The sequence below is a fragment of the Chrysemys picta genome, chromosome 7, assembly GCF_011386835.1.
Source record: "Chrysemys picta bellii isolate R12L10 chromosome 7, ASM1138683v2, whole genome shotgun sequence".
NCBI classification, from domain to species: domain Eukaryota; kingdom Metazoa; phylum Chordata; order Testudines; family Emydidae; genus Chrysemys; species Chrysemys picta.
The window spans coordinates 127597406-127622776 of record NC_088797.1 but is presented as its reverse complement, the minus strand read 5'-3'; the positions used below and the strand labels follow the sequence as shown (position 1 = coordinate 127622776).

Here is a 25371-nt window from a genome sequence, read left to right as displayed (position 1 = left end):
AGCCCCGGCGCTGGGATCCCCACGCAGGACCTGTCCTGCCGCAGCCCGCAGGACCCCCCTGCTCCATGTGAAACGCTGCCCAGTTCCCAGCACTTTCCACGGGCTGCGTCCTCGGCACACGGCGGGTGTGCACACGGCCGGGCAGCCCAGACACGCTGGCCGGGATGCGGGTCCCACTCGAGCACGGGGCTGGGGTGAGAGGAAAAAGGACATCCAGAGCTCCTGGAGTCAGAAGGCTCCAGGGACACACGTCACAAAACAGCCCCTGCCCAGGGGAGGCGTGACCGAGGGCAAATGGGGGGGCTGGGAGCCGAAGCCAGGGGCAGCAGCTCGAGGCTGGAGTAGTTGAGGTGAGCCGAGGGGCGAGCGGCGTAGAGGGGGGTCTGAGCTTCGGGAGCCAGAGCCTGATGAAGTGGTAGCCACGGGCGCTGCGGGAGGGGAGCTGGGGGCGGAGGATGAGGCGAGGTGCTGGAGCGAGGCACAGAAGGGGCCATGGGAAGATGAGCCCACGGGAGCACCCTGCTGGCTCCCCCCGACAGCCCCAGTCATTGAGGGTGTGCGCTGGAGCTGGGCCCTGCAGAGACCTCCCCCGGTGCAGTGCTGAGCTGAGAGCAGGAGCCTGGGCCCTGAAACTCCCACCGGCCCAACCGTGACCTGGGCAGGGTCATCGGGGATGTGGGCAGGGCCTAGTGCGAATGCCAATGGCGGTGGGTCTGCAGCACCTACCCGCGCCGGGCCCTGTCCCCCCATAGAGAAACGCTCCAGGAAGGGCCGCACTGCTCGCAGGGGGTTGTTCACAGCTGCATAGAATCATAGAATCTCAGGGTTGGAAGGGACCTCAGGAGGTATCTAGTCCCATCCCCTGCTCAAAGCAGGACCAACCCCAACTAAATCATCCCAGCCAGGGCTTTGTCAAGCCGGGCCTTAAAAACCTCCAAGGAAGGAGATTCCACCACCTCCCTAGGGAACCCATCCTGTCCCTGGTCGGACACTCCCAGCTCCCACCCCGGGTCAGCTCAGGGCCACCAGCCGTTTTACCAGCAATGGAGGGTCAGACTGAGAGCAAAGGCCACTCAGGGTAGGGCTTGGCTGGGCCCAGGCTGGATGGGATTCGAGACGCTCTGCTCGCTGACGGCAGAGGGACCCTTTCGCTCACGCATGTTTAAAAACCCCAGCACTCGCGCCCCGTGTGCTTTACTGAGACGCTGCAACGTTCTCCCTTCGTGCCCCGCCGGCAGGGGCCTGGCACATCCTCGGGAAGGAGGCCCCGGTCCCACGGGGGTTACCTTGGACACTGCTGGCGATTCAGGGATCTCCTGCCGAGCAAACTGCCCTTGCTGTGGCCGTGGCTGGCCCCAGGCACTTCCCGTTCCATTCGCTCCTGGAACCAGCACCACTCCCAGCTCCCCCGGAGTGGGCGAGGGCGGGACGCGTGGCTGAGGGGCAGCACCAGCAGGAGAGCTGCTAGGAGTCAGGAACGTCCGAGACTTCAACTTCAACCACCCCTCAGGCCCATTCACTCGCCCCCCAGTTACCACACCAAGCAGGCTTCGATATCAAAGGGAAGTTTAATAAGCTGCAATAAAATCAGGACCTTTAGAAAGCTCGTTGGGTCGTTATCAACAACGTCTAAGGAATAAAAGTAAACAAGGTGGTGGGAATCCTGAAGGAGTTTAACCAGTAACAAGAACACAACTTCTCCCAGAGTCTAACAGGAAATAAAACACAGGAGCACAGAGTTCACGTCACTATTCAGAGACTTGAGACAGTTCAGCTCACTCCAACTCTTACAGTTACACGTATTGTTTTAAAGCAACTCAATAGAATTGTATTTTGTTATATACACTTTCCAAGGTCCTTCAGGTGAGGTATGTAAACATGAGCGAATGAAAACCTTGTTCAACACTCCGACCCGCAATTCACAGCAGACATTTCATTTTCTCCAGTCTCACTGAAGTATTTCCTAATACCCAGAACAGAACGGAAATGCAGATCCAAGCCAGATCCTCAAACCTCTACGGTCACCAGCCTACAGTCCTCATAGCTCTTTTCTAAAGTTCACATTGGTTAGGCTCATACATACAGTACCAGACGGGGTGGCAGGGGACTTGTATGGTCCTGGGCTTCTCATATCAGGGTCATGAGGAAACTACAAAGTTCTACAAGGGCAGCAGATGTAGATGCAGAAAAACATTTTTGTTATTAAAAAGGAACTACCATTTCAAAGTTTACAAACACTTTAAAAGAGAAAATTACTGGTTTCTACAATGTCCCAAAGGAGGAAGTTTGCAGGGGGCAGGGGAGAGTCCTATGTGACCAGGAAACAAAAGCTTGGGGGCTTTCATAAGTTAAATGACTAGAAGCACGAGACGCTCCAACCTAACTCATATGCTCCAGTGCAGACAGCTTGGGGGCTAGGTTTCCTCTGCCTGAGGGCTAGAACCAAGACATACATCAAGAACAAAAAGAGTGAAAAAAATTCTAAACACATTTATAAATACAAAAACCCTAGAACCAAATCCTAGAAAGCCATTAGCAAAGAGCCAGGGAGCGTTTGGGAGCCGTCTGGGTAGGTCACGAGGAAGTCTGGCTAAATGCCTTAAGAACATCAGCACAACACAAGAACGCGGCGGGTAGGTCCCCTCCTCTGTGCCTGTGGAATTACGTTTTCCACAACCAGAAGAGCAGACACAAGATCGGGACATTAGTTAAAAGGTCCTAAGTTGCAACAGGCTAATAAGTAGCTTGGTCCATCCTGGCGATTTTAGGGGATTCCTAAAATAATCAGGGGCTTTGCCCCAGTCAGATGCCCACTGGAATACAAGCCCGTTGACATCTTTCCTCCCCAGACTCCCCCAGCCGGTGTCGGGTCCAGCCCTGCCATCAGGTCCGTGATTTCCTGTCATAAGGAGACCCGAGAGCACACAGAACCATAAAGGGTAGTTCTAAGCTACCAGGTCCCCGTGCAAAGGCAAACCAATCTGCAGCGAGATTCCCCACCCCCTCCACGGTCCATGGTTTTACTGACTTTGAACTTATTCCTACGAATCTTATTGCTTATGGTGCCAGGGCCAACAGAGTGCAGAGCCCAGCCGGCCACGCGAGGCAACCCGGTCCTGCCGACCGGCTACGACCAGCTTTAAGAAGATGAGATGAAGAAAAATATTTAATGCTTCGACTTTTTAATGTTGCGTCATTAAAAAAAATCATCCCACCAGAACAGGACACTGGACTGGTGCTTGCCTTGATCGGTGTCCAATGTGAGGCAATGGCCCAACGCGGCCACCCACCGGCACTCGGCACACGGAGCTGCAGAAAGTACACAAAATAAATAGAAAAACTATTTACAAGCCTAGTTTTTGTGACCGCCAAGTGGGAGGAAATGCCGCATTTCAATGGCTAGGCCCTGGCTACCTTCCCCAGCACCCGTCATTCATACAGCGAGAGGGACTCTTACACACAGACACTTAAAAACCAACTACAACTAGAGGGACCACATGTGCTGAAAGGTCAACAGAGGCCATCAAAACCTTGCCACTCAAGTTTTCGGAATGCCAGGCCTGGAAGCTGCCAACGTGTCCAGAGAGACACCCAACACCCTGCCTGCCCCCCATCCTAAAGGGAAGGCGACGGACGTGCTCTTGATGAGGGTAAGCCCAATATGGCGAGGAGGGGGAGACCATGAGTTCTTCCAAGCCAAGGGATGATCACAATGCAGATTACGGCTCCTGAGAACACCTTAGCCCAGGTGACTCATGGCACAACCCCATGCTAAAGGCTCAGCAAAGGGAAGCCTACGAGCAGCACAGGGACACCATGATGAGCAAAGGGGCGGGGCCCAGCTAACCGTCCCTGGTTTGCAGAGCTCCGAGCTGCACAAACCCAGGACTTTCTACAGACCCGCACGTTCAGCCTCCGGGAGGCCCTGCCTGTGCTTGGGTGTGCGGTCGCCTGCCTTCAGGTGCGCGGACACCTGCGTTCGGGTGTGCGGACGCCTGTGTTCAGGGGTGCGGTGTGCAGACACCTGTGTTTGGGTGTGCGGACGCCTGCGTTCAGGGGTGCGGTGTGCGGACGCCTGCGTTCGGGGGTGCGGTGTGCAGATACCTGCGTTTGGGTGTGCTGACGCCTGTGTTCGGGGGTGCGGTGTGTGGACGCCTGTGTTTGGGGGTGCGGTGTGCGGACACCTGCGTTCGGGGGTGCGGTGTGCAGATACCTGCGTTTGGGTGTGCTGACGCCTGTGTTCCGGTGTGCTGTGTGTGGATGCCTGCGTTCAGGGGTGCTGTGTGCGGATGCCTGTGTTTGGGTTTGCGGTGTGCAGACGGCTGCGTTCGGGGGTGCGGTGTGCGGACACCTGTGTTCCAGTGTGCTGTGTATGGACACCTGCGTTTGGGTGTGCAGACACCTGTGTTCGGGTGTACTGTGTGCAGACGCCTGCGTTAAGGGGTGCGGTGTGTGGACGCCTGCGTGCGGGTGTGTGGACGCCTGCGTTCGGGAGTGTGGTGTGTGGACGCCTGTGTGCGGGTGTGCGGACGCCTGCGTTCGGGTGTGCGGACACCTGCATTCGGGTGTGCAGACGCCTGCGTTTGGGGGTGCGGTGTGTGGACGCTTGTGTGCGGGTGTGCGGACGCCTGTGTTCAGGGGTGCGGTGTGCGGACACGCTGGCATCGAAGGCAGCTGGGTCCAGCCCATTTTGGACAGGCAGGTGTGAGTGTGTACACACGCTGACGCAATCAGTAAGTTGGGCTGGCACGTTCAGACTGGCAGGGGATGTAACTCAATGGGGCAGTGACCCATTCTCTGCCTCGGTTTTCATGACCTGGCCCCATGTGGGACTGGCTCCGTTAGGGGAGCGTGTGACGCGTCACTGGGGGCGGGGAACGGCCCTTGCACTACCAGGGATAAAAACAGCTCAGCACAAATGAGGACCCGTCCTTTTCCGATTGTTTTAATTCCCCACAGCTCCGCCTAGTGGTGGCAACAGAGCTCTCAGCTTGTCCGAGGCAAGCGCTCAGAACGGACAGTAATCCCAGTCGTTCAATCTACTGGGACAAAGAGCTGAAATTTGGGCAGGTCTGTGGCCTTGTTCACCTGCCACGGGGGCCAAGCGACTCGGGGGCTGAAGACAATCTCCATCCCAGTGAACGTTTAACAGCCAGGGAACAGCAGGAAAAGATTTTCCCGCTGGGGGTTTCCAGGACAAAACACAGTGGTTGGGAAAGTTTGTTCCTAACAGTTAACACACGACTGGCCCCCAAACTTCCTGGTAAATCCGTGCTACCGCCGCGGCTTGGGGGGAGGTGTCGAACAGAGCAACACCGCTCTCTACCTTAGAGTGGTGGGTACGAGGGTGGGGGGGAGGGGCGTACACACAGATCCCCACCCCCGCCAGGAGAGAAACTCCCTGCCAGGGACCGTCACCCAGCTTGGAGCCGCTCTTGGGAGCAGTTCCGAGCTTGGGCTGCGCTTTCGGGTCTGATGTAAACATGCAGGACAAATCTCACTTGAATTCAGCCCAGTGCATGTCACACACGGCGCACACGCCGCAAACCGAGCCGCTCACAGAGTTACCTGCGAGACGCTACGTTACAGATGCGGTGGGACTAAAGACGCTGCAGGGTGAAGGAACTGAACCCCATTGGAAAGGGAGAACCATGGGAGGGCTAGCCAGAGAAGAGATTTGACCAAAACTGGCCAGTCGATGTGGTGGAAACATCCCGGGAGGCTGTTGCAGCTGGATGGGGTTGCAGAGAAGTATTTAGTTATCTGAAGGGAGCTGGAAAGTGAGGGAGGCCTGGGCTAGACTGACAGGAAAGGTCCAGGAGAAGGTCTGGGGTGTTTGTTGGTGAACCCCAGGATGGCAATGGAAGGATGGATCCCGACCTCAGGAGAGTCAGGTGTTTGAAGATGGGGTGACATGTCCCTCTGCCCAGGCTGGACGGTGGGTTTGGGGAAGACGGGAGAGCAGGCCGAGAGTGGCGTTACAGCAGATGCGAGACGAGAGCGCAGAGCCGCAGGCCAGGCCTGGAACGAAGGCAGTAAAACACACTGCTTATCATCATCCATCAACTACCATCCGCTCCAGCCTCCTGGTGTCTTCATTCTGTGAATGCTGCAGGAATTTGGAGCTGGTGGCCCCAGAAGGCTCACTGCCAGCCCACCCATGTGCAGTCAGGCTGCGCAGAATACACAGGAGTAGCATCTGTACATAATTACCAGACAGGTTTGTACAGTATCACCTGGGTGCATGTCGGATCTCCAGCCCACAGCCGAGGGCAGATGAGGAACAGTGTGATGCAAAGATGGCTGACGGGGGGCGGGAAGGAGGGGTCTAACACCGGAGGTCTGGCTGCCCACACAGCTCTGCCCCACAGGATAAAACAGACCCTGCAGCTTCTAATTCGACCCTTCCCCAGAATCAGCAAGGAAAGCCAGAGCCCGGTGCCCGCCGAGCTCCACCCTGCACTTTGGAAGCGGTGGCGGCTACAGATGTAATGTAGCGATGCAGGAGAGGTGGACGGGGAGCGTCTCTCCCCAGAGCACTGAGCCGTAGCTGGAGTCCATGGCAATGGGACAGAGAAGGCCTTGCGGGTGTCCATGCCCCAAGAGCCCACACAGCCCATGTGGACAGCGCCCGTGCCAGTTAAGAGGCCTGTCTGCAGCTCAGGGACCAGCAAGGGGATGCTGCTGTCTCGCCCAAAGGCTAACTGCTTGCATTTGGCAGGTAGGCCATGACTGAAGGGTCCACAGCGTTGGGTGGCCTGTAGCCCTGTCATGGCCTCTTCCTGACAGGCCAGGTTCCCCCCCCGTAACCCATCCCAGTCATCAGCCCCTGGGTGTGTTGGCAGAGAACGCCCAGGGTTTCGCTGGCCTTCCCTTCCACAAGACTGGGGCTGCTCCAGGCACCCGCTCCGCAGACACCTTGAGTTTCAATGCCCAGCTGTGTCCGTGGGGCTAGCCCCTCCAGCGTCCCCGGCCAGGGCCAAGAGGGACAGCTTAGGAGGTATGCTGAGTCAGCAAACCAGCTCCTGCCCTTTGAGCTGGGTGAGAGCGGAGAGGGCGAAGGGGCTGCTCCAGTCACACGGCACCAGAGAGAGCCAGAGCGGGAGCTCGCGCTGCACGTGCTGGGAGAGAGCGAGCAGGGGCTGGGGGCGAACACTAGCTGTTGAGGGGGACGGGGGGACGGGACAGCAGCTCTTGCTCTGAGTGGGAGGGTTTATGTTCTCACACACGCACAGTCAGCACTGAGGTTACCCAAACGAGCAAAAACTTCCAAATGAACCAGCGTGGGGCGGCTGTGGCAAATGGTAACGTCGTCCCCATGCCCCTCAAACGAGGGCAGCGTGTGTAGGGTTAAAGCAGCGAGAAAGCCAGCTGCGGGCCCTGACTGGCCCGGGGATGGGAGCTTCCATAGGAAAGGCACCAGGAAGGTGACATCAATACGGGCCCTTCCCCGAAGGCGTGGACCAGTCCTGGGCCCCGCCAGCCGCCCAGGGCAACGCTCACGGCACAGCAGCCTGCCCGGGTCCACGTCTCACTGACTATCCGCAGAGCTTTGACCCAGACTCACGCACACATCAATAAATAAATAAATAGGGTTTGCTTTGCAGCGGAAAGACCTGAAATTCCTTTTGCATCCTCTCCCCTGATTTCTACAGACACAAAGGTGTGTACTCACTCACTCAGCCACCCACCCCGTCCACTAGCCCTCCCCTCCCTTCCCCTACACTGTCTCTCTAGGCTAGAGCCAGACACTCCCGCATTCAAAACCATATGTACAACTCCTGCTCCACCCAGCTCCCATGAAAAGCACTGGGTGTCTTTCCCCTGCCATCCCTGGGCGCTGGATCAGGCCCCTCCTTTGAGCACTTCACAGCTACTGGGGGACACCAACATTTCCTGTAACACCTTCCGACACAGGCTCGAGCTCTAGGAGCTGCTTGGACCCACATGCCAAACCCCCGTACTCCTAGCCTGCGCTGAGCTGTGTGTCTGACCCGGCTGCCCACCGCAGCAATGCGCCCTGCCCGGCGATGCACGGCTGAGTACTGTGTTCTCTGGCAGGGCTTCGTGCTCTGACCTCTCAGCAGTGAACACACACACACAAACCCACCCACCCACCCCCCTCATGAGAGGGGGAGGTGAAAGGACACAGGTGGGGGCCTGCAGGGGAGACAGGAAGATTTTCTTTTCTTTTCTTAATGTAGCCTCCTGGGAAGAGAGTCTCCCCTGTTTCCAGTGACTGTGTCCTAGCTGGGCACCACTGGCAGGTGGGCATGGCTGCCCCATTCCCAGGATGGGCACACTGGCCATTCTCTCACCCCAGTCAGACTCTAATCCAGACGTGCCACGAGGAACATGGCCAGCCCCTGGGTGACGTCAAGCAGCGCCCCCAAGAGTCTGCTGTGCAAATGTGTCCTTCGTCCAGAGAAAGGGATGCTAGCACCAAAGGCTCGGCAGACAGGGCGCTGACCTGACCCAGCGACGAGCTACTGCAGGAACCGTCAGTGCTAGAGCCGGGCCCTAGAGCCCACCTGTCGTGCGCACTAGCCTTGGAGACCCAACAGGCAATCGGCAGCACTGCTGCCCAGACGTGCGAGTTCAGCTCATGGGTATTCTGTCATTCCCCAGCCTGAAGCTGGACGTTAAAATAGCCCCTGGTTCCTTGCAGGTTGGGAAGGACAAACAGTTCTAGGAGAAAGCTTTGAAATTCTAACCCCCCCCCAGAAACCCAACAGCTTTCCTTTCCACGCTGGCATACCCAAGAAAAATGATGGGGGGGTGGGGTCAAGGTTTTATTGGCATGAAGTTGGGATAGCGGCACCATTCAGAGACATCAAAAGGTCCTCGCACACGTGCGCACACACACGCACACACACTCACTATTTCTTTACGAAAGCAGCCCAGGCTACAGGAAACAAGAATATTCTAGATCAGAATTAAAAAAAAAAAGATACAGCTTTTCCTGTTCCTCTCCTTAAATGCCTTTAGATCTGTTCTGTCGGAATGCCGGCCATATTTAATATGCACAGTCAAATTAAAGTAATAGAGAACTTCATATTAACCTGTACAGGGCTGGCAGGCCTGGCACCCACAAAATAACTGTCCAGCATTTACTTTATTCAGCATGATTAAAAAAATAACAGCTCTTTACAAATCAGTGATTTCCAAGTCCCCCGGCCCTGGGCTCTGGCTGAAGCTCCCCCAGGGCGGGTGCCCGCCCGTCCCAGCATACGGCACTCTCCGAAACACGGGGAGCTAACTACTGCACTGGGAAGAGTGCTGTGGAGTCTCCCCTGTGCTAAATGGATCCAGCAAGAGATTGAAGACAATTAATTATCCACTTTCTGCCTCCAATAATGAGCTTTGGTATCTGAGGTTTAACACTAACCGTGAAAATCAATTCCTCTGCAAGGCAGCCCTCGCCACGCCCCAAAAGGCATGCTCTCTCTCTGCAGATAGTAAAGCTCTCGGAGGGGAGAGCCTAGTTTAAGCTGGCTATTATAACAAAGATATGCATGTATATTCAGATCTCCCTAGGACAATGGCGGCTGGAAGCTATTCTCCAAAGGTCAGGAGATTTCAGAACCTTCACAATCAGATTTCAGGTGTTGAACCTAGTGAATGGAAGGAAGTTTGCTTAGAAACTTGTGCAAACAGCCCTTCTTTTGTACCCGCTGGAAGTGGATCTTTTGAAATAAAATGGCTGGCCTTGATCTTTTCAACTTAGGCACAGAGCGGGAGCTGACGCCATCATCTTACAACTGCTTACACAAGGGGCGGGTGGAAAATTTCAATATAAAACTCCCCACCCCCACCCCAATTAGCTCCACCGCCAATGTCTGCTATGGGAATATGATTATGTGCATTTCTAACAGGTTTCCCTGTGTGTATCACTGTTACTCTTCGTGTTTCTCCATTGGAAACTATTGCTTGACCTTTAAGCAGTGCATGGTTTGTGTTGATTAGACCTTCAAGGATATGTTTGCAAGCCAGTTCAAGGCGGGGTGTACAAACTGCCTGGGCTGTTCTGCCGATGAGGAGAACTACCCGATCCTAGACTCTACAGCACACCACAACACTGGCAGGAACCAAAACAGCTTCACTTTATTTTAAAATGAGATTGAAGTTAATAAAAAAAGAATCAGATACTTTAGATCTCAGCATTATTCAAAGACGACATTAAGAATTTTGCCTTAAAATACAGGTGTTCTGTGCGGGGGGGGGGGGGGGGGGGGACGACAACGTGGGGAGGCTACACATTTCCCTTTCACACAGACTGACTAAATAACGAGTGGAAATCTGCCCTGGCTTTTCACAGGAAGGAAGATACCCGATTATTAGTGAAAAGCTACTGTCCGAGAAAGCAGAAATCCACATGGATCCAGGTGCTATGAACAAAAGGCTGATTGGAGAGGGCGTTCTGCCCAACAGTAAGGCACAGTGGGACCAATTCATCCCTGACGTACTGGACATCCCCAAGGATGAACCTAGCCCGCTGTGCCTGCAAACAGCTGTAGATGCTACAGAACTAGCGCCAATAGCCCAAGCAGTAACCCCTTTGCCACGTCGGTTTGGATCAGACCACGCTACCTCAAGGCTTAAGAAGCAGGAGAGTAGAAATAGCTGTCTAACCCTAAAGACCAGAAATGACACGCAAGTGGCCAACAATTCATATCTTTAACAGTTACCTGCCCACCACCTGCTGCTAATGAACGGAGTAATGACCAATGACCCCTTCCTTCTCTGCCTACAAGAAAAATGCTTTTGGTTTTGCTTCCCATGTCACTCACAAACACACAGTCCGGATGTTTAATGCAAAGGGGGAACGCCCCTCAAAAGGCTGCTGAAAGCTACTTTATGTGCATGAAGGTGGTTTCCTTTCTGCTACAGTACAAGTGCTTGTGCATCAAGTATAAAATGCAAGCCTTTAAATCACACAGACTAGCTTTGTTATTTATTGGTTTAAAAATGATAAATAAGGCACTGTACTTTTAACTAAAACTGCCTGGTTCCAAGCTTAAAACCCAAGGAACGTTCAAATTGCAGTAACTTCCCTCAACAGCAGAGACAGACAGCTCTCCTCTCTGTCCGAGACACACCTTCCGATGCCTAGAATCCCGGGTGTAATCCTTTAACTGCGGATTTTGAAAGGCTTGCTACAGCTTAGAAAAGCAGCTTCAGTTAATGCATGATCAAGGGTTACTACTATACAACAGTTTTTACATGGCTACCATTCTTTGTTATTTTGCATCCAGTCGTGTTCGCTTGCTGTGTGAACAGTCAACTTTTGCCCTTAACTTTCTCTTGCCCTGGGACGTGCTGCTCTCTTGAATTTTCTTCATAGACCTGGTCAGAGTTTTCCCACTGCTAGGCTTCTTGTCGGCTGCTTTCTGTGACCTGGTAGAGGGCTCCCCCGCGGGTTTCGGCTTCGCAGATTTGGTGAGCCCGTCCCGGCTGGGCGGGGGTGCGGCTCTTTGGGCGGGGTTCTCTCTGACTTTCGGGAGGGGGAGTCTGCCTTTGCCAAGGTGCCTTTTCGGGACTCTCTTCTCTTTCGAAGACACCTTTTTCTCGAGCTTACTGCTTCTTTCCATGACAGCCTGCTTTCTGGTAGCAGGCGCTTTCGGGGGAACCTCGGAATGTTTTCCTTTGCTGCCCTTCTTAGCTGGCAGCCTGTCTGTACTGGAGGAGCGAGACGGCTCTGGCACAGTGCTGCTCTCCCGCAGCGTTCTCTTCTTTCTGCCTGGCTGAGGGTCAGCTCTGGGCAAGGAGTCCTCCTGGGACCTGCTTTTCCCTTTTCTTCCCTTCACTGCTGCTTCCGCTCGCACGGACTTCGCAGGAAACACATCGGCTTTGACCTGCAAGGCCAGCTTTGGAGACATCAGCGGGTTGATGCAGACGCTCTTCCGGCTCTGCTTACTTTCCACTGAGGGATGATCAGCTGCACTCTCCCCCTTTCTTTCATTCTTTGCCAGGCGGTGCTGGGCTCGCAGTTTGCCCCTCAGATTGGAGTATTTCCGCAGAATCCTTGTGCTGGCCTGCGTTGGCAGACTTGGAGGGGGCTGCATGTTTCTGTCTTCACCAGCTTCTTCTGAGCTAGCCTCACAAGGAGACGTCTGGTTGGGACTGGCGGCTTCCCCGGGCTCCGTACTGTCGGCGTTCTCCCGGAGCCTGGCCCATAACTTTTGATTCTTCAAGTTATTTTTAGCAGGGGTAGTTGCAGCAAATTTCTTGAGGTGTTTTTTCAAGCGTTCAGCTTGCACTGAGCTGGGATACAGGCTGGAAGAACAATACTTCTGCAGAGGGATCTTGATGGGGGGGACATCTCCTGGGAGACGGGTATTGAGTTTCTTCACAATGACTAGTGACCTGGTTTCAGTGGTCTCCAAGAACCAACGGCAAATGTTGGATAACTTGAAGGCCTTCATAAACAGCATCTGGACAGGGGAGAGCTTCTGAACTTCGAGAGACGCTCTACATTTCCGGGTTCTTTTCTTGCTTTTCCAAATCTCCTTCAGCTTGTCAGCTTTGTTCTTTACTTTGGGGGCTGGCTGTGCTTCTTTTTCCAACTGAATCCAGCCTTTCTGAACTTTCATATACTGGGCATTAAAGTCAGCAATAAGTTCCTGATTCTCTTCCTCAGCACACCACTCCACAAACTTTGGTTTGTCCTCAGCCACTGTGTCCACCTCCTTCAAATCTATGGTGTCTTTGTTCCCTGAACTGTGTTCTTCCTTCTGGTTTGGATTGGCTTGCAGAACTTCCTTCCCTGGAAGATTCTTTTTTGCAGTGTCCACAGGTGTAGGGGTGTGTCTCAAGTTGTAAACTGGGAGGGCCAACTTTTTATGCTTCCAAGACTTGGATGGGACGTGTTTGCTTCCACTTTTACTACTGGGACCTGTAGGCGAATCAGTCAGATCTTTATACTGTACCTTTCCAGCATCTACAGCATTGTCTGGGTTCTCCACATCACCTGGTTTCTCATCCGATTGCTCTGCGTCCTGTACACTTGTTCCACTTTCCCTAGGAAGGAGAACACTTCTCTTATCAGAATTAGCCTCTACACAGATCTCAAGCATCTCCCCTGACTTACTATGGCTGGCTTTAGCAGGGGGGCCATCTTTCGATGACCCTTCTCTCTCCGCTGCACCCTCTTTTGCCAACATGCTTTTATAGGTTTGCCTAGTAGTAATGCCATTTTCGTCTCCTCCCCGCTGCACGGGCTCTCTCTCAAGGGCACTCCCGGTGCCTGGGCCCTGGATGTTCTTCAGCAGTGTTTTGTGGAAGCAATCCTTTGGGAAGCACACGGATGCTGCTCCGTCAAGGTGCACCTCCCTCCTAAACCGCTTTGCACCGGGACTTTTAGAAAGCTTAATCTGAAGACAGGGAAGCTGCAGAGAGGTGGAAGAACCAGACTTTTCAGCACTGCCTTCCGTGGGTGGCTGGGATTGCTGGCTGCGGAGACGCCGGTCTGATGCTACGAGCGCTCTCCTGCCTTTCTTTTGCTTCTTCTCTGGGTTTTCTTTGGACAAGACGGTCCCTTTACCATCCGTTTCTGAAGTGTCAGGTCCTGGTGGCATTTCACCATCGCCGTTCTCTCTCTCACCCAGCCTGCTGCTCTCTGGGGCAGTCTCGCCTGCCAAGATTCCACTGAGTTCTGCGAGAGTCGGCATGGCCTCCCCTGGCTCAGGCGGGCCTTCCCACACCTCCCTTACATCAGCTTCTGGGTCAGCAGGAATGCTTTCGGTCACATCGGCAGACTGCAAGCTAGCAAGGGGCTTGGCCTCCAAACTCGCAGGGGGCTCCATGGGAGTCTCCGGGTCCATGCTGGCAGGGGTCATGGCAGGAAGCTCCAGGTCTGTACTAGTTGGGGGCTCTCCAGGAAGTGCCCCAGCCAGCTCCAGGTCTACTCCAGCAGGCGGCTCAGGGTCCATGCTGGCAGGAGGCTCTGCATGGAGCACCAGGTCTGCACTGGTAGGAAGCACTAGGTCCATGGTGGTGGGGAGCTGCAAAGGAGGAGTTGGGTCCAGGCCGGCAGGAGGCGCCGGAACAGCTTGTATTTCTGAGCATGGAGAACCTTCCTCCCTACTAGCAGCTTCTGGTGGAGAAAGAGCTGTCGAATCTGTAGCCTCCCTGCTGCTGTCTTCTGTGGGCCCACAGTCCCCAGCGAGGTCAGCACCGCTGCTAGCTTGCTGGAGAACATTTGCCTCCGCCTCTTCCAGCGGCTGGCACATCCTCTCCTCGCTTCCTTCAGCGGCAGAGGGGCCGATGGCTAGAGGCTGCGTGGTGGCCGAGCCGCCTTCTGGTGCATTGTCAGGGCAGGGGGGAGCAGACGGAGCCAGCAGTGGCTCAGTGCGAGCAGCTTCTCTTGACTTCAGCAAGCCGCCCTCGCTGGGCTCCTTTTCTGCTCTCTCGTTGGCTTCTCTGCTGGGGGGAGCCCCTTTGGACAGGAGCCTGAGGGACGCTCTTTTGTCAGCCTCTTTCCCCACAGCTTGGGCTGCCTCCGAAGGCTCGCCCCCAGAGAGCGCCGGGCTCTGCTTAGCACTCAGTAATGCTTCCGTCCTCCGTGCTGGACCGTTTCCTCTCTCCCCCACTCGGGAGCTTTTCACCAGCGTGCGGACAGTGGGCAGCTCACAGCACTCGCCGTTGAAATAATACCCGCGGGTGCTCTTCCGAGCTGTCCTCCGGGACACTGACCGCTGGCTCTCCAGGTGGCATTCAGTTATTGGCTGGCTGATATAGACAACGTCACACTGGTTGTCATAGTCATTTATTCTCAGTCCCGATGCCCGCTTATTCTTCCGAGCTGTTTTGACGGATGAGGACCCTGTCTTCGCTCTTGAGCGCCCACTGGAGGCTTTGTGTATCACTGGCACTGGCGCAGAGGCCACCCATCCGTCTTTGGAATGCTCACATGGATTCTTGTCGCCAGGATGGGTGTGGTAGCCCCCCTTAGTCTTTCCCAGGGCATGGAGATGGTTTTCTTGCTTTGGTCTTGCATCTTCTTCGTTTGTTTCTAAATCCTGGTGCAAAGATGCTTTGGAGCTGCACTGTAAAGCGTTCTCTTTGTCAGCTCTTCTAGGAGAGGTCACTGGAAACCCTGAATCCCAACCCTCTTCTGGTAAAGCTTTGAAAGAGTTCTTCTGAGACCCCAGGCAGCTGTCTGAGCTGTCCTCACTGCCGTTCACATGGGCCACTTTTACAGCAATGTAGCTGTCTGCTAAGGTCTTGCCTTGGATCTGGTCTTTGTCATCCTCACACTTATTGACACCAGCCTCTTGCTCCTGTCCAGTGGTTTGTCCTTCCGGGCTCCTGGTGCCAGGATGGAAGTGGAGTGAGGAAGAGTTCGAAGTGGTGAGGTATCCTTGGGTGGAACTATCCTTTGGACTAACAGAACTACTTCTAGTAATGGAGAGTTCAGAGAAGTCTCTTTTGAAAGCAGTACTGAAGTTCTCCATCCTGTCCATGGATTTCACCTCTGCATGATGCTCCAAGGGTTGTCCTGCAGCACGCAGAGGGCTATGGAGACCCACTGGGTCTCTGTCTGAGTCTGAGGAAGTTAGGGGCTTCAATTCAGAACAGGGAGCAGACTTCTTCCAATTTTCAGTGCTTTGCTGGCTACAACCAGAGCTGCAAGTGGCTGCATCCATGTTTTCAGATTCAGGTAACGGCCGGCCCTCGCAGCCTGGCTGTGCTTCCGTGTATATGTCGTTTAGCACACGAATGAATTGCTTCTGGTGATGTGTACACAGTCTGACCATAAACTTTTCCAGGGGAGACTTCGGCTGATTGTTAGGATCTATTGCTATTGTCTCCGCTGTATCCTCACTAGAGAGACAAAGAGAGAAACAGTCAGTAAAGCAGAGGACAGAAAATTTAAGTTGTAAAACTTACAGAAACCCTTCTCCTCCCCCTTAGCAGTATATCTTCCCAAATGGCAACTGGTCTTAGCCCCCTTGACACTCAGCCAGGGGTGCACACAAAGCAATCCACCCAGGAAGGCAAAGCGTTATCCATTTGCCAGAGCAAGGGGCCTATCGCCATGTTGGGCAGCTCCCTCTCAGCCCCTCGTGGAGATTGGCACTTATCTTCTATGCACGTTCAGACCCAGACTTGCATTTCACTTTTGTCTGTCAGCTGGGACCCCCCCCCCCCTCCTACAATCGGAAAGGGAGGATTTCAAGCAGTGGCCATTCTGCAGGACGAGGCCATGAACAAACCGACAAATACCAGCCTCCGAGACACCGGGCCCCACGAGCGAGGTCTCCACTGCAGCTCACTGCCATTGACAACCCCTGCTGTGCCATTTACAGGACTGCTGTCCAAGCCCCGCCTAAGAACCATGGACTTCTGGGACCCTACGGCTAGACACACTCCTCTTGTCTCAAGCCATCTCTAAGGCGGGGGTGACCATACTTACCTGCTGCACAGCGGCAACTAGTTAGGATTAACCAGGGGTGAGGTTAAAGGCTGGTTAATGTTTGTCCTCGTCTTTGACAGTGTATTATTAAAGCCAGACTAGTTCCCAATTACAGCTCTTTGAATTTCCACCCATTCCTTCTAACGAGCCTGCAGACTGGTCTCCAGCATATCTCCGGGGTCAGAAGCGAGGGGAAGTGGCCTATAGTTCCTTTGTTAACATCTTTCTCCCCTTTAAAAGCTGGAAGTAACAAGTCTCCCCCCAGTCTTCTGCTAGCCAGTCGGACACCAAGGACAGATGTGCCACATGCGCTAATGGAGGCATCACATCCTCCGCAATCCCTTTACATTCGGGTATTAACTGTCTGGCGCAATCCAAGGGGGGGGGGCTACAAACCTCAGCCCCTTTGGTCCTCCCTGCACTACTGCCCTCTGACGTCTCTGCACCTGCTCTCCCGCCCCAGCGAGAACGTCTCTGCTCTCACATCCTCCCTGGGGCCTGGCTCAGACCCCGCTCACACACTGCAGAGCTAGTAGGTTCTGTCTGCAGCACAGCAAACCTCGGCAGAGCTGGGAGGAGAACCAGGTCTCCTGGCTTCAACCACTAGACAATGCTGCATGTATGTAGCTCCAGCTGTTCTCCAGCACTGACATACGTTACCCCTACGCTAACCTGAACAGAGTCACTTCCACTGCTAACCGGCCTGTCCCAGACTAAACAGAGGGCTGACTGTTGTTCCGTGCACATGGCCCTAGTCACATGGCTCCCTGGTATAGACAGTTAGACCCTTTTGCTCCTTAGCCCACCATGTTTCAGTATCTCAGGATCACACCTAATGTGACAGATTACCACCACCCCCTCCCCGCCCCCAGGAGATCTCACACCTTCCCCTGCAACAGCTGTGCTGGCCACTGTCAGAGACATGATACTGGGCTAGAGGGACCTGGGATCTGCTTCCATCTGCCTATGTTCCTGTACTCCCCCCATCCCCTCGAGGGCTGGGTCCCCCCTGCAAGCTCTGGGAAGAGGGGACTGCTGGAGTCCACTCAGCACCCTGGGGAAGATCCCACAGCTGTGCCCCCTGGGCACTGAGCTCTTTTCACTCCCTCCAAGGCTCTTCACAGGGCTGCAAGGCGGAGCTGAGCGCCACAGCGTGTACTGGGTAACACCCCTGCGAGGCTAGCCTATGTTACAGGCAGGCTAAGTGACTGGCCCAGCTGGCAAGTGAAGCAGGGCCACTGGTGCCAGCCTAGCCCCGGCCTCTCTCGATCAGCCCCTGACTGTTTGGAGGGCAAGGTGTGCTGTTATCCTGGACTCTCCATGGTCCGAGCGACAACCAAATCACATAGGCCTGTGAGCTGAGAGCGCCTGGGTTAAGCTGGCTGGATTAGTACTTGCATGGGAGACCGCTAAGGGAATGCTGAAGCGAGGCTGGTGACGGGAGGCAGTCACTACAGACTAACTGCTCCTGTGCCGCACTCGGACTCGGAGTCTCGACCGCCCGGGATTGTTAACAACCCACGGAAAATGGATGGCCAAGCCCTGGCCAAGTCACTCTCCAAGTTCCACCAACAATCTCAGCTGGCTCCGGGCTCGTCGCCACCTCCTGTCTGAAACAATCAGGTGGTGTGGCTGCTAGGCCGTGGCTGGGTTTCAGGTCAGAGAAAGCTGAATGAGTCAGTCCTGTATAATGCACCACACAGTGTTATTAGATGGGGGCAGGCCCTGGTTCCACAGTAATGAAAATGAATAATAATGATGCCTGTAGCTTCTCTCTTCTTCCTCGCTCCCTTTTCGTGCTAAATAAATAGCCCTGCTCTTTTGAATCCTCTCTCTTTAGAAGCCCTCCCCCCCCCATGCCGTTCGTTAGTCCGTTACCATTCCCGCTCTTCTCTCTTTCTGCTGCATCCTGTACTGGGCTGAGTGGTCACCACTCACTGCGGGATTCGAGGGACGGGCAGAGAACAGTAATAATGGCTTATCTGGAGAGCGTCCAGAGAAGAGCAACACAAATGATGAAAGGTCTAGAAAACATGAGCTATGAGGGAAGATTGAAAGAATTGGGTTTGTTTAGTCTGGAGAAGAGAAGACTGAGAGGGAACCTGAGAACAGTTTTCAAGTACATAAAAGGTTGTTACAAGGAGGCAAATTGTTCTCGTTAACCCCTGAGGATCGGACAAGAAGCAATGGGCTTAAATGGCAGCAAGGGAGGTTTAGGTTGGACATTAGGAAAAGCTTCCTAACTCTCAGAGTGGTTAAACACTGGAATAAACTGCCTAGTGAGGTTGTGGAGTCTCTGTCATTGGAGGTGTTTAAGAGCAGGTTAGACAAACATCTGTCAGGGATGGGCTAGATCAGGGGTTCTCAAACTGGGGGTCGGGACCCCTCAGGGGGTTGCGAGGTTATTACATGGGGGGTCACGAGCTGTCAGCCTCCACCCCAAATCCCGCTTTGCCTCCAGCATTTATAATGGTGTTAAATATATAAAAAAGTGTTTTTAATGTATAGTGGGGGGGTCGCACTCAGAGGCTTGCTGTGTGAAAGGGGTCACCAGTACAAAAGTCTGAGAACCCCTGGTCTAGATAATACTTAATCCTGCCATGAGTGCAGGGGACTGGACTAGACGACCTCTCAAGGTCCCTTCTAGTCCTAGGATTCATACATGTTTCCCGTAATACATCCTAGCATTCTATTGCTGTTATCATATTTTCAGTATCACCCACAATGCACTTGGCCTCTTCCCAACATACAAGAAGGCAATGCTCCTGAACCGGAGAGCTTACAGACAGGCAAAGGGTAGGAGACAGGGAAAGACGAGGTCAAGCTAGTAACTGGACATGTTAGAAAATATAGCGTATTGCTGACACAATGAGTGTCTGGTCTATGTGAGAGCTCTGAGATACAATCGACTCAGGATTGAATAAGGACTGGGAATGGCTGAGCCATTACAAACATTGAATCTATCTCCCCTTGTAAGTATTCTGACACTTCTTATCAAACTGTCTGTACTGGGCTAGCTTGATTATCACTTCAAAAAATTTTTTCTCTTACTTAATTGGCCTCTCAGAGTTGGTAAGACAACTCCCACCTGTTCATGCTCTCTGTATGTGTGTATATATTTCTCCTCAATATATGTTCCACTCTATCTGCATCCGAAGAAGTGGGCTGTAGCCCACGAAAGCTTATGCTCTAATAAATTTGTTAGTCTCTAAGGTGCCACAAGTACTCCTGTTCTTTTTGCGGATACAGACTAACACGGCTGCTACTCTGAAACTCCCCAGTTAGTATCACACGGTTACTTGTGGGTTCCTAGTCCCTCTTCTAAAGCTACTAAACACTGGGTTGGTATCTTCAGTGATCTCTCCCCAGGGACCTTTAGGGTCTGATCCGAAAGCCACTGGAGTCTGTGCAAACACTCCCAATGGACTGCGAGTGCTGGATTCAAAGCCCATTTGGGTATTTGCACTCCCACCCCTCGAGATGTTATACTGAGGCCAATCAATGTGCAAGCTGCTCACACTACTCTTCCCAGAATGCATGACTCTGCACTGGTCTAGCTGGATTTCATCTGCCATCCTGTTTCCTAGTTATCTCACTCTGTTAGATCCTCCTTAAGCTCCTTAATCTCCTCCCTAGTCTCAGCCACCCCTCAGAATCATTTCGTTGACAAGTTCAGCATCTTACAACCCACCCCTTGAGAACATCAGAGCGGCCAGACTGGGCCAGGCCAATGGTCCATCTAGCCCAGTTTCCTGTCTGCCGACAGCGGCCAGTGCCAGGTGCCCCAGAGGGAGTGAACAGAACAGGGAATCATCCAGTGATCCATCCCGTCACCCATCCCAGCTTCTGACAAACAGAGGCTAGAGACACTCAGAGCATGGGGCTGCATCCCTGCCCATCCTGGCTAATAGCCATTGCTGGAGCTATCCTCCAGGAACTTATCTAGTTCTTTTTTGAATCCACTTATACTTTTAGCCGTCACAACATCCCCTGACAAAGAGATCCACCGGTTGGCTGTGCACTGTGTGGAGAAGTACTTCCTTGTGTTTATTTTAAACATGCTGCCTATTAATGCCATTAGGTGCCCCCTAGTTCTTGTGTTATGAGGAGTAAATAACACTTCCTTATTTACTTTCTCCACACCCGTCATAATTTTATAGCCCTCGATCATATCCCCCCCTTAGTTGTCTCTTTTCCTAGCTGAACGCTCTTAGTCTTTTTAATCTCTCCTCACCCCTTCTTCCAGCTCTTTAATATATTTCAAACAACTGATTCCTGGGCACCCCAGTATTAACCACTGGCTACTTTTTACTTCCCATTTCTCCGCCAGCTTTGAATTCATAACAAGACTATCTCACACCCTGGTTACCAAGAGTCCTTACCAGGGTTTCTTGCAGGGCTTTAGCAAAGACTTTTGAAAGAGTGAGTACATGACACTTAGTGGGTCTCCTTCAGCCACCGCTTTAGCTCTTTCAGAAAATATCTAACTGCTTAGAGAGGCACCATTTCCCTTTACAAAAGCCAGTGGTATCATTTTACTACACACAGTTTTACTCTCCTTTATCATTCTTTCTACAGCGACTCTCTGAAAGGTGTTTGCTGATACTGCTGAGAGACAGCTTGGAATTCCTGGGATCAATGTTCTAAAAGGCACAGGTACAACACTGGTGTCTCTCCAGGTCTCTGTATAGTAACTGTTTTCACTGCATGTCAGAGCAAATCCCTTATGCAGGCTTGTCCCTCCCCTGGTCTGCAGAGTAACAAGGGAGAAAACAAGCCTTAAACCCCACTAGAGAGAGGAGAGGGCGGGGTTCAGCCTGACGGTTCAAAGAGACGGGGCTCCGCACTACTTACTCCAACTGAACGCTATTGCCATTTTCACAAGGGAGAGGCGTGGGTTCTTTTACCTGTTTGAAAGCCCAGTTTCTGAGGATGGCAGCCATTTTCAAGCAGTTGGCCAGCAATTTGGCCTGAATTTATAGCACACTCAGGGGTGTGGCTACTGACTAGCCCCCACCTGTGTGACACACTCCTTTGCCTACTGTGGAATTAGCGAAGTATGCTCAAAGGAATGCTGGGATGATGGTGGATCAGGAAGTGGTTACAATGGCAAAACAATGAACTTCTTCCTTGTTAGGGTTGGTCTGGGGGGGGTTAAAGCAATGGGGTTTGTGACGGCAGACCCCAGGCAGATACAGGAGTTATTTGGATCTGCTTGGTATAAGGAAAAGTATGTTGTGGTCTGAACAGTTTCTTGCCAGGGATGAGGTTATCAGTCCTCAAAGGCCAAATCTGGAGGCCTAATCCTGGGAAAGGAAAGGTGGTGACTCTCCCCTGCTTTACGGTAACCTGGACCTGTGCAGTGAGTGTGCAAGACAGGGGGTGGGATTTCACATCCCCTTTGCACAGGCGTGAATAACTCTCTGGGTTGTAGAGCGGGGAAGCAGCAAGTCCACAGAGCCCACATTCCACTTGCATCACTAAGATGATCCCAAGCTCCCGGGGCATGCCTCTCTTCCGCTTGTGCGTGGTTTGTTTTATTCCTGGTGTGCAGGCTGGGGGCCTGATTCTGATCTCATTTGCACCCATAACTCAGCTGGCACCAGCGAGGTTCACTTCTAGCTCCATTAACGCGAAGATTTACAAGGAAGGGAAAAGTTTGCATTTTGTAAAGGAAATAAATAAAGGGGGGTGGTTTATCATCAATAACCTGACAGCCTCCCACCCCCAAGCGACCCAGGGCCACTCCGCTGTTTCGGGGCATCCTTTGTTCAGAACTCTCCGGTTTAACCCTTTCAGTCCTGGGGATTTACTTCAATATCTCATCTCCAGCTGACCCATCCCCTCTTCAGTCCTGCCTCTGGCTATGCCTCATCTCCCTGGGCTGCAAAGAGTGACCTCAGGGCAGAGATTTCTCCATTACCTGCAGTAACATTCTTCTCTTCCTCAGAGCACATCTATCAGGATCGCTTGGGCGTTTGGGTTCCCCTCTAGTTTTCAGTGCTGAGTGTAGGGTTCTAGGTGTTATGGTGCAGATGAGTTGCAGGCTGCTACTTGCTTCCATTCTCAGGTCTACTGGGGACAGCGGCTCTCAGTAGCATTCCTCATCAATTTGTCTCTGTTTTGGCAGTACTGTGAACCGTGATGGTGCAAGGAACAACTGGGCAGGTGGGCCGCTTTGGGATAAATAGTGTTTGGGGGGCTCATTAAGGCACCCAGTGTCCTTTAGGCAGTGTCCCTACAGATGATGTAGATTACTGCCTAGAAATCATTCACCTGCTTAGTTTATAAAAAAGAAGAGGGAGGGGTGTATAAATACCGTCCTGGGGGTATTCGAGGGCTCTTTCATCTAGCAGAGAAAGGCAGAACAAGAGACAGAGGCTGGAAGCTGGAGCCCAGCACAATTAAGAATCCACATTTTGAACAGTGGAATGAACTCCCGAGGGAAGTGGCAGATTCTCCACCTCTTGGTGGCTTCAGACCCAGACTGATGACTCTCTGGAAGACATGCACTAGCCCAACAAGTTAATGGCCTTAACACAAGGGGAAGGAGGCGGACTATAATGGCCTGTGTTATACAGGAGGTCAGATTAGATGATCTAATGGTTCCTGCTGTCCTTGACCTCTATGACCTTCTTTCCAGTCTCTTTCCCCACTTGTCCTCTTTCCCTGAGGATGGAGCTCAGGGGGCTGTAGCCCACGAAAGCTTATGCTCTAATAAATGTGTTAGTCTCTAAGGTGCCACAAGTCCTCCTGTTCTTTTTGCGGATACAGACTAGCACGGCTGCTACTCTGAAACAAAGAATCTATCCCCCTTTCAGGGCAGAGAAGCTATGGCCAGGGAGAGTCCCTGCTAACGCAGTTCTGCTACCAGCGTACAGGGGGACTGAGTATCTGCTGGGAACACGGGAGCTTCATGTGGATCTGTGAGGATCACCCATGTTTGGGGACAGGCCCCAGCCAGCTGGTCAGGAACTCAACCAGGGGATCTTCAGAGAGATTTACTCCGTGGGGGCAGGACTGCCCCAGCACTAGGATTACTAGTCTCAGCCCAGAAAGTTACAGCAGTACCTGTGATGCGCAGGTCCTTGCTGCCAGTCATTCCAGCTTTGAAGCCACTCACGCTGAGCTGTAACTAGATATTGTAATGACCCCTTCTCGCGCATACTCCACTAGGTTACTGGTCTGCACCACCTCAATCCCTGCCTCGCCCTATGTCCCAGCCACACGCGCGGCTCCAGTTCCACTGCTGCGAACACAATTTCACGTGTACGCTGGGTAGCCCTCGTCGAGTCCCTGGCCTGACACAGGTGCTCTTAGCACCTACTAGCTTTCCCGGGGACAGCCCCCTTCTTTCCAATGTGTCACTGAGGGTGGCAGAGCCATTCAGGGGCAGTAGTTGTCAGCTGTACAAATGCTGCTGTTGCTATGCAACAGTCCTGGTGTAGCAATTAATGCTCAGCAAAATGTGCTGTGCGCTGAAGCTATTTGCATAGCTGGATGCTGTAATCCACTTGTTCGCGTTGAGTTCACAACCATTCCTTCCCCAGCTCTCACAAAATCCAGGGGCTCTTACAAAGGCGGAGCAGACACAAAGGATCTAGCCCATATTTCTCAGGAAGAACTAGAGAGTGCCCGGGTATGGAGCATGGCAGTGGAGGAAACAACAGATTATCTGCAGTGCACTCGGTAGCTCCGAGGGGCTCTTCCTTTAACTCATTTTGCCCCTGCCATTACTGTTTGTGGAGTTACCCTGCTCCTGAGGGTTTGTACACAGGGTGCCCATCACTCTGGGCAGCCTCTCGTTGAATGAGCCCAGGATCCTGTGTGTGTCTTCTGGGGAGAGGGAGAAAGAGAGGGGGGGGAGGAGGGGGGAGTGTGACTGTTTCACACCAACCTACCTGGAACGCTGGTCTCCAAAAACCTGTCCATTGGCACTGCAATATTCCGGTTTCCCCACCCCAAGGGTCTCTCTATTGAACGTGAAGCCTGGGTCTTTTTTTATTTTAAGCCCCTGCACATCAGTTTGATAGATTATAAGTTTACAGATATGTTTTGTACCTCAGAGGCACAAGAAGCAGCAGCAGAACAAAAGTTCAAGGCTAAGTGTTTCTGTTCCTTTCAGACCACTCTAAGCACCACGATTATATAGTTCCTGAAAAGAAACAAAACATAGCTATAAACTTATAAAATCCAGCTGAGTATTGTAATGGGCAGACCTTCCCCCTCCCTCTTCTGCCATCACAAAGATGACAGTGATGGGCAGGAGCGCACAATGTACTACACCCTGCCAAAGCAAGGAGGGGAGTGCATCCAACCGATCAAACCAAGGGGGCAACAGAAATCTGCTTCAAATTGGAGCCCTGCTTTGTACCTGAGTTGTGCAGGCAGGTTTGCCTCTAGAACACAATTAAAGGAGCAGATGACATTTCTCAGGACTCTCTATACCTGACCTGACTATTTCTATAGGAATGTATCAATCCAAGACACATGAGTGTACTTTAAAGATATTCACAAGTATTGTCATTGTAATCTGTGTGGAGATTCTGGTTTGGTCTATGTTTAAATGTTTTGCCCCCATAGCTACAGCAGTTAGGAGTGTGAAAAAACAAAACAAAAAACCTGCTAACCACCAGAGCTATGCTGGCAAAAGCTCTATGTACATGCAGTTACACCACCAAAAGAAGCCCTTTTGCCGGTATGGCTTATTTCATTCGGGAAATGGCATCCGTTCTACCAACAAAAGAATTCTTTTGCACCCAGTATAAGCTGCATCTCCACCAGGCGGGTTTTCTGGTATAGCTTTTCTAGTGTATACAAGGCCTCAGGAATTAAGTTTGTTTTGGATGAACCAGTTTAGTTGTAACACATTTCAGTGCTCAGCATATGCTTTGAACTTAATGCTCCCCAGTAGAAACAGGGCAGTTTACAGCTCCATTGGTGCTGCGGTGAGT

The 25371-nt window shown here is 52.7% G+C and overlaps 1 protein-coding gene across 3 annotated transcripts; it reads right to left on the bottom strand.

The window, feature by feature from the left end:
• Window positions 1–10086: 10086 nt before the first annotated feature.
• Window positions 10087–24471, bottom strand: LOC101933305 (uncharacterized). Of its 3 annotated transcripts, none has more exons than XM_024100485.3 (2): window positions 24319–24471; window positions 10087–15825 (listed from the first exon to the last, which is right to left on the bottom strand). In XM_024100485.3, the coding sequence occupies exon 2, from the start codon at window positions 15756–15758 to the stop codon at window positions 11241–11243; it is 4518 nt and encodes a 1505-aa protein (XP_023956253.2). In that variant the 5' UTR covers window positions 15759–15825; window positions 24319–24471; the 3' UTR covers window positions 10087–11240. The 3 variants fall into 3 exon arrangements, with proteins under 3 accessions (XP_023956253.2, XP_042701143.2, XP_065408765.1); XM_042845209.2 differs by lacking the exon at window positions 24319–24471 and adding an exon at window positions 22341–24290; XM_065552693.1 differs by lacking the exon at window positions 24319–24471 and adding an exon at window positions 21325–22328.
• Between the last annotated feature and the right edge of the window lie 900 nt (window positions 24472–25371).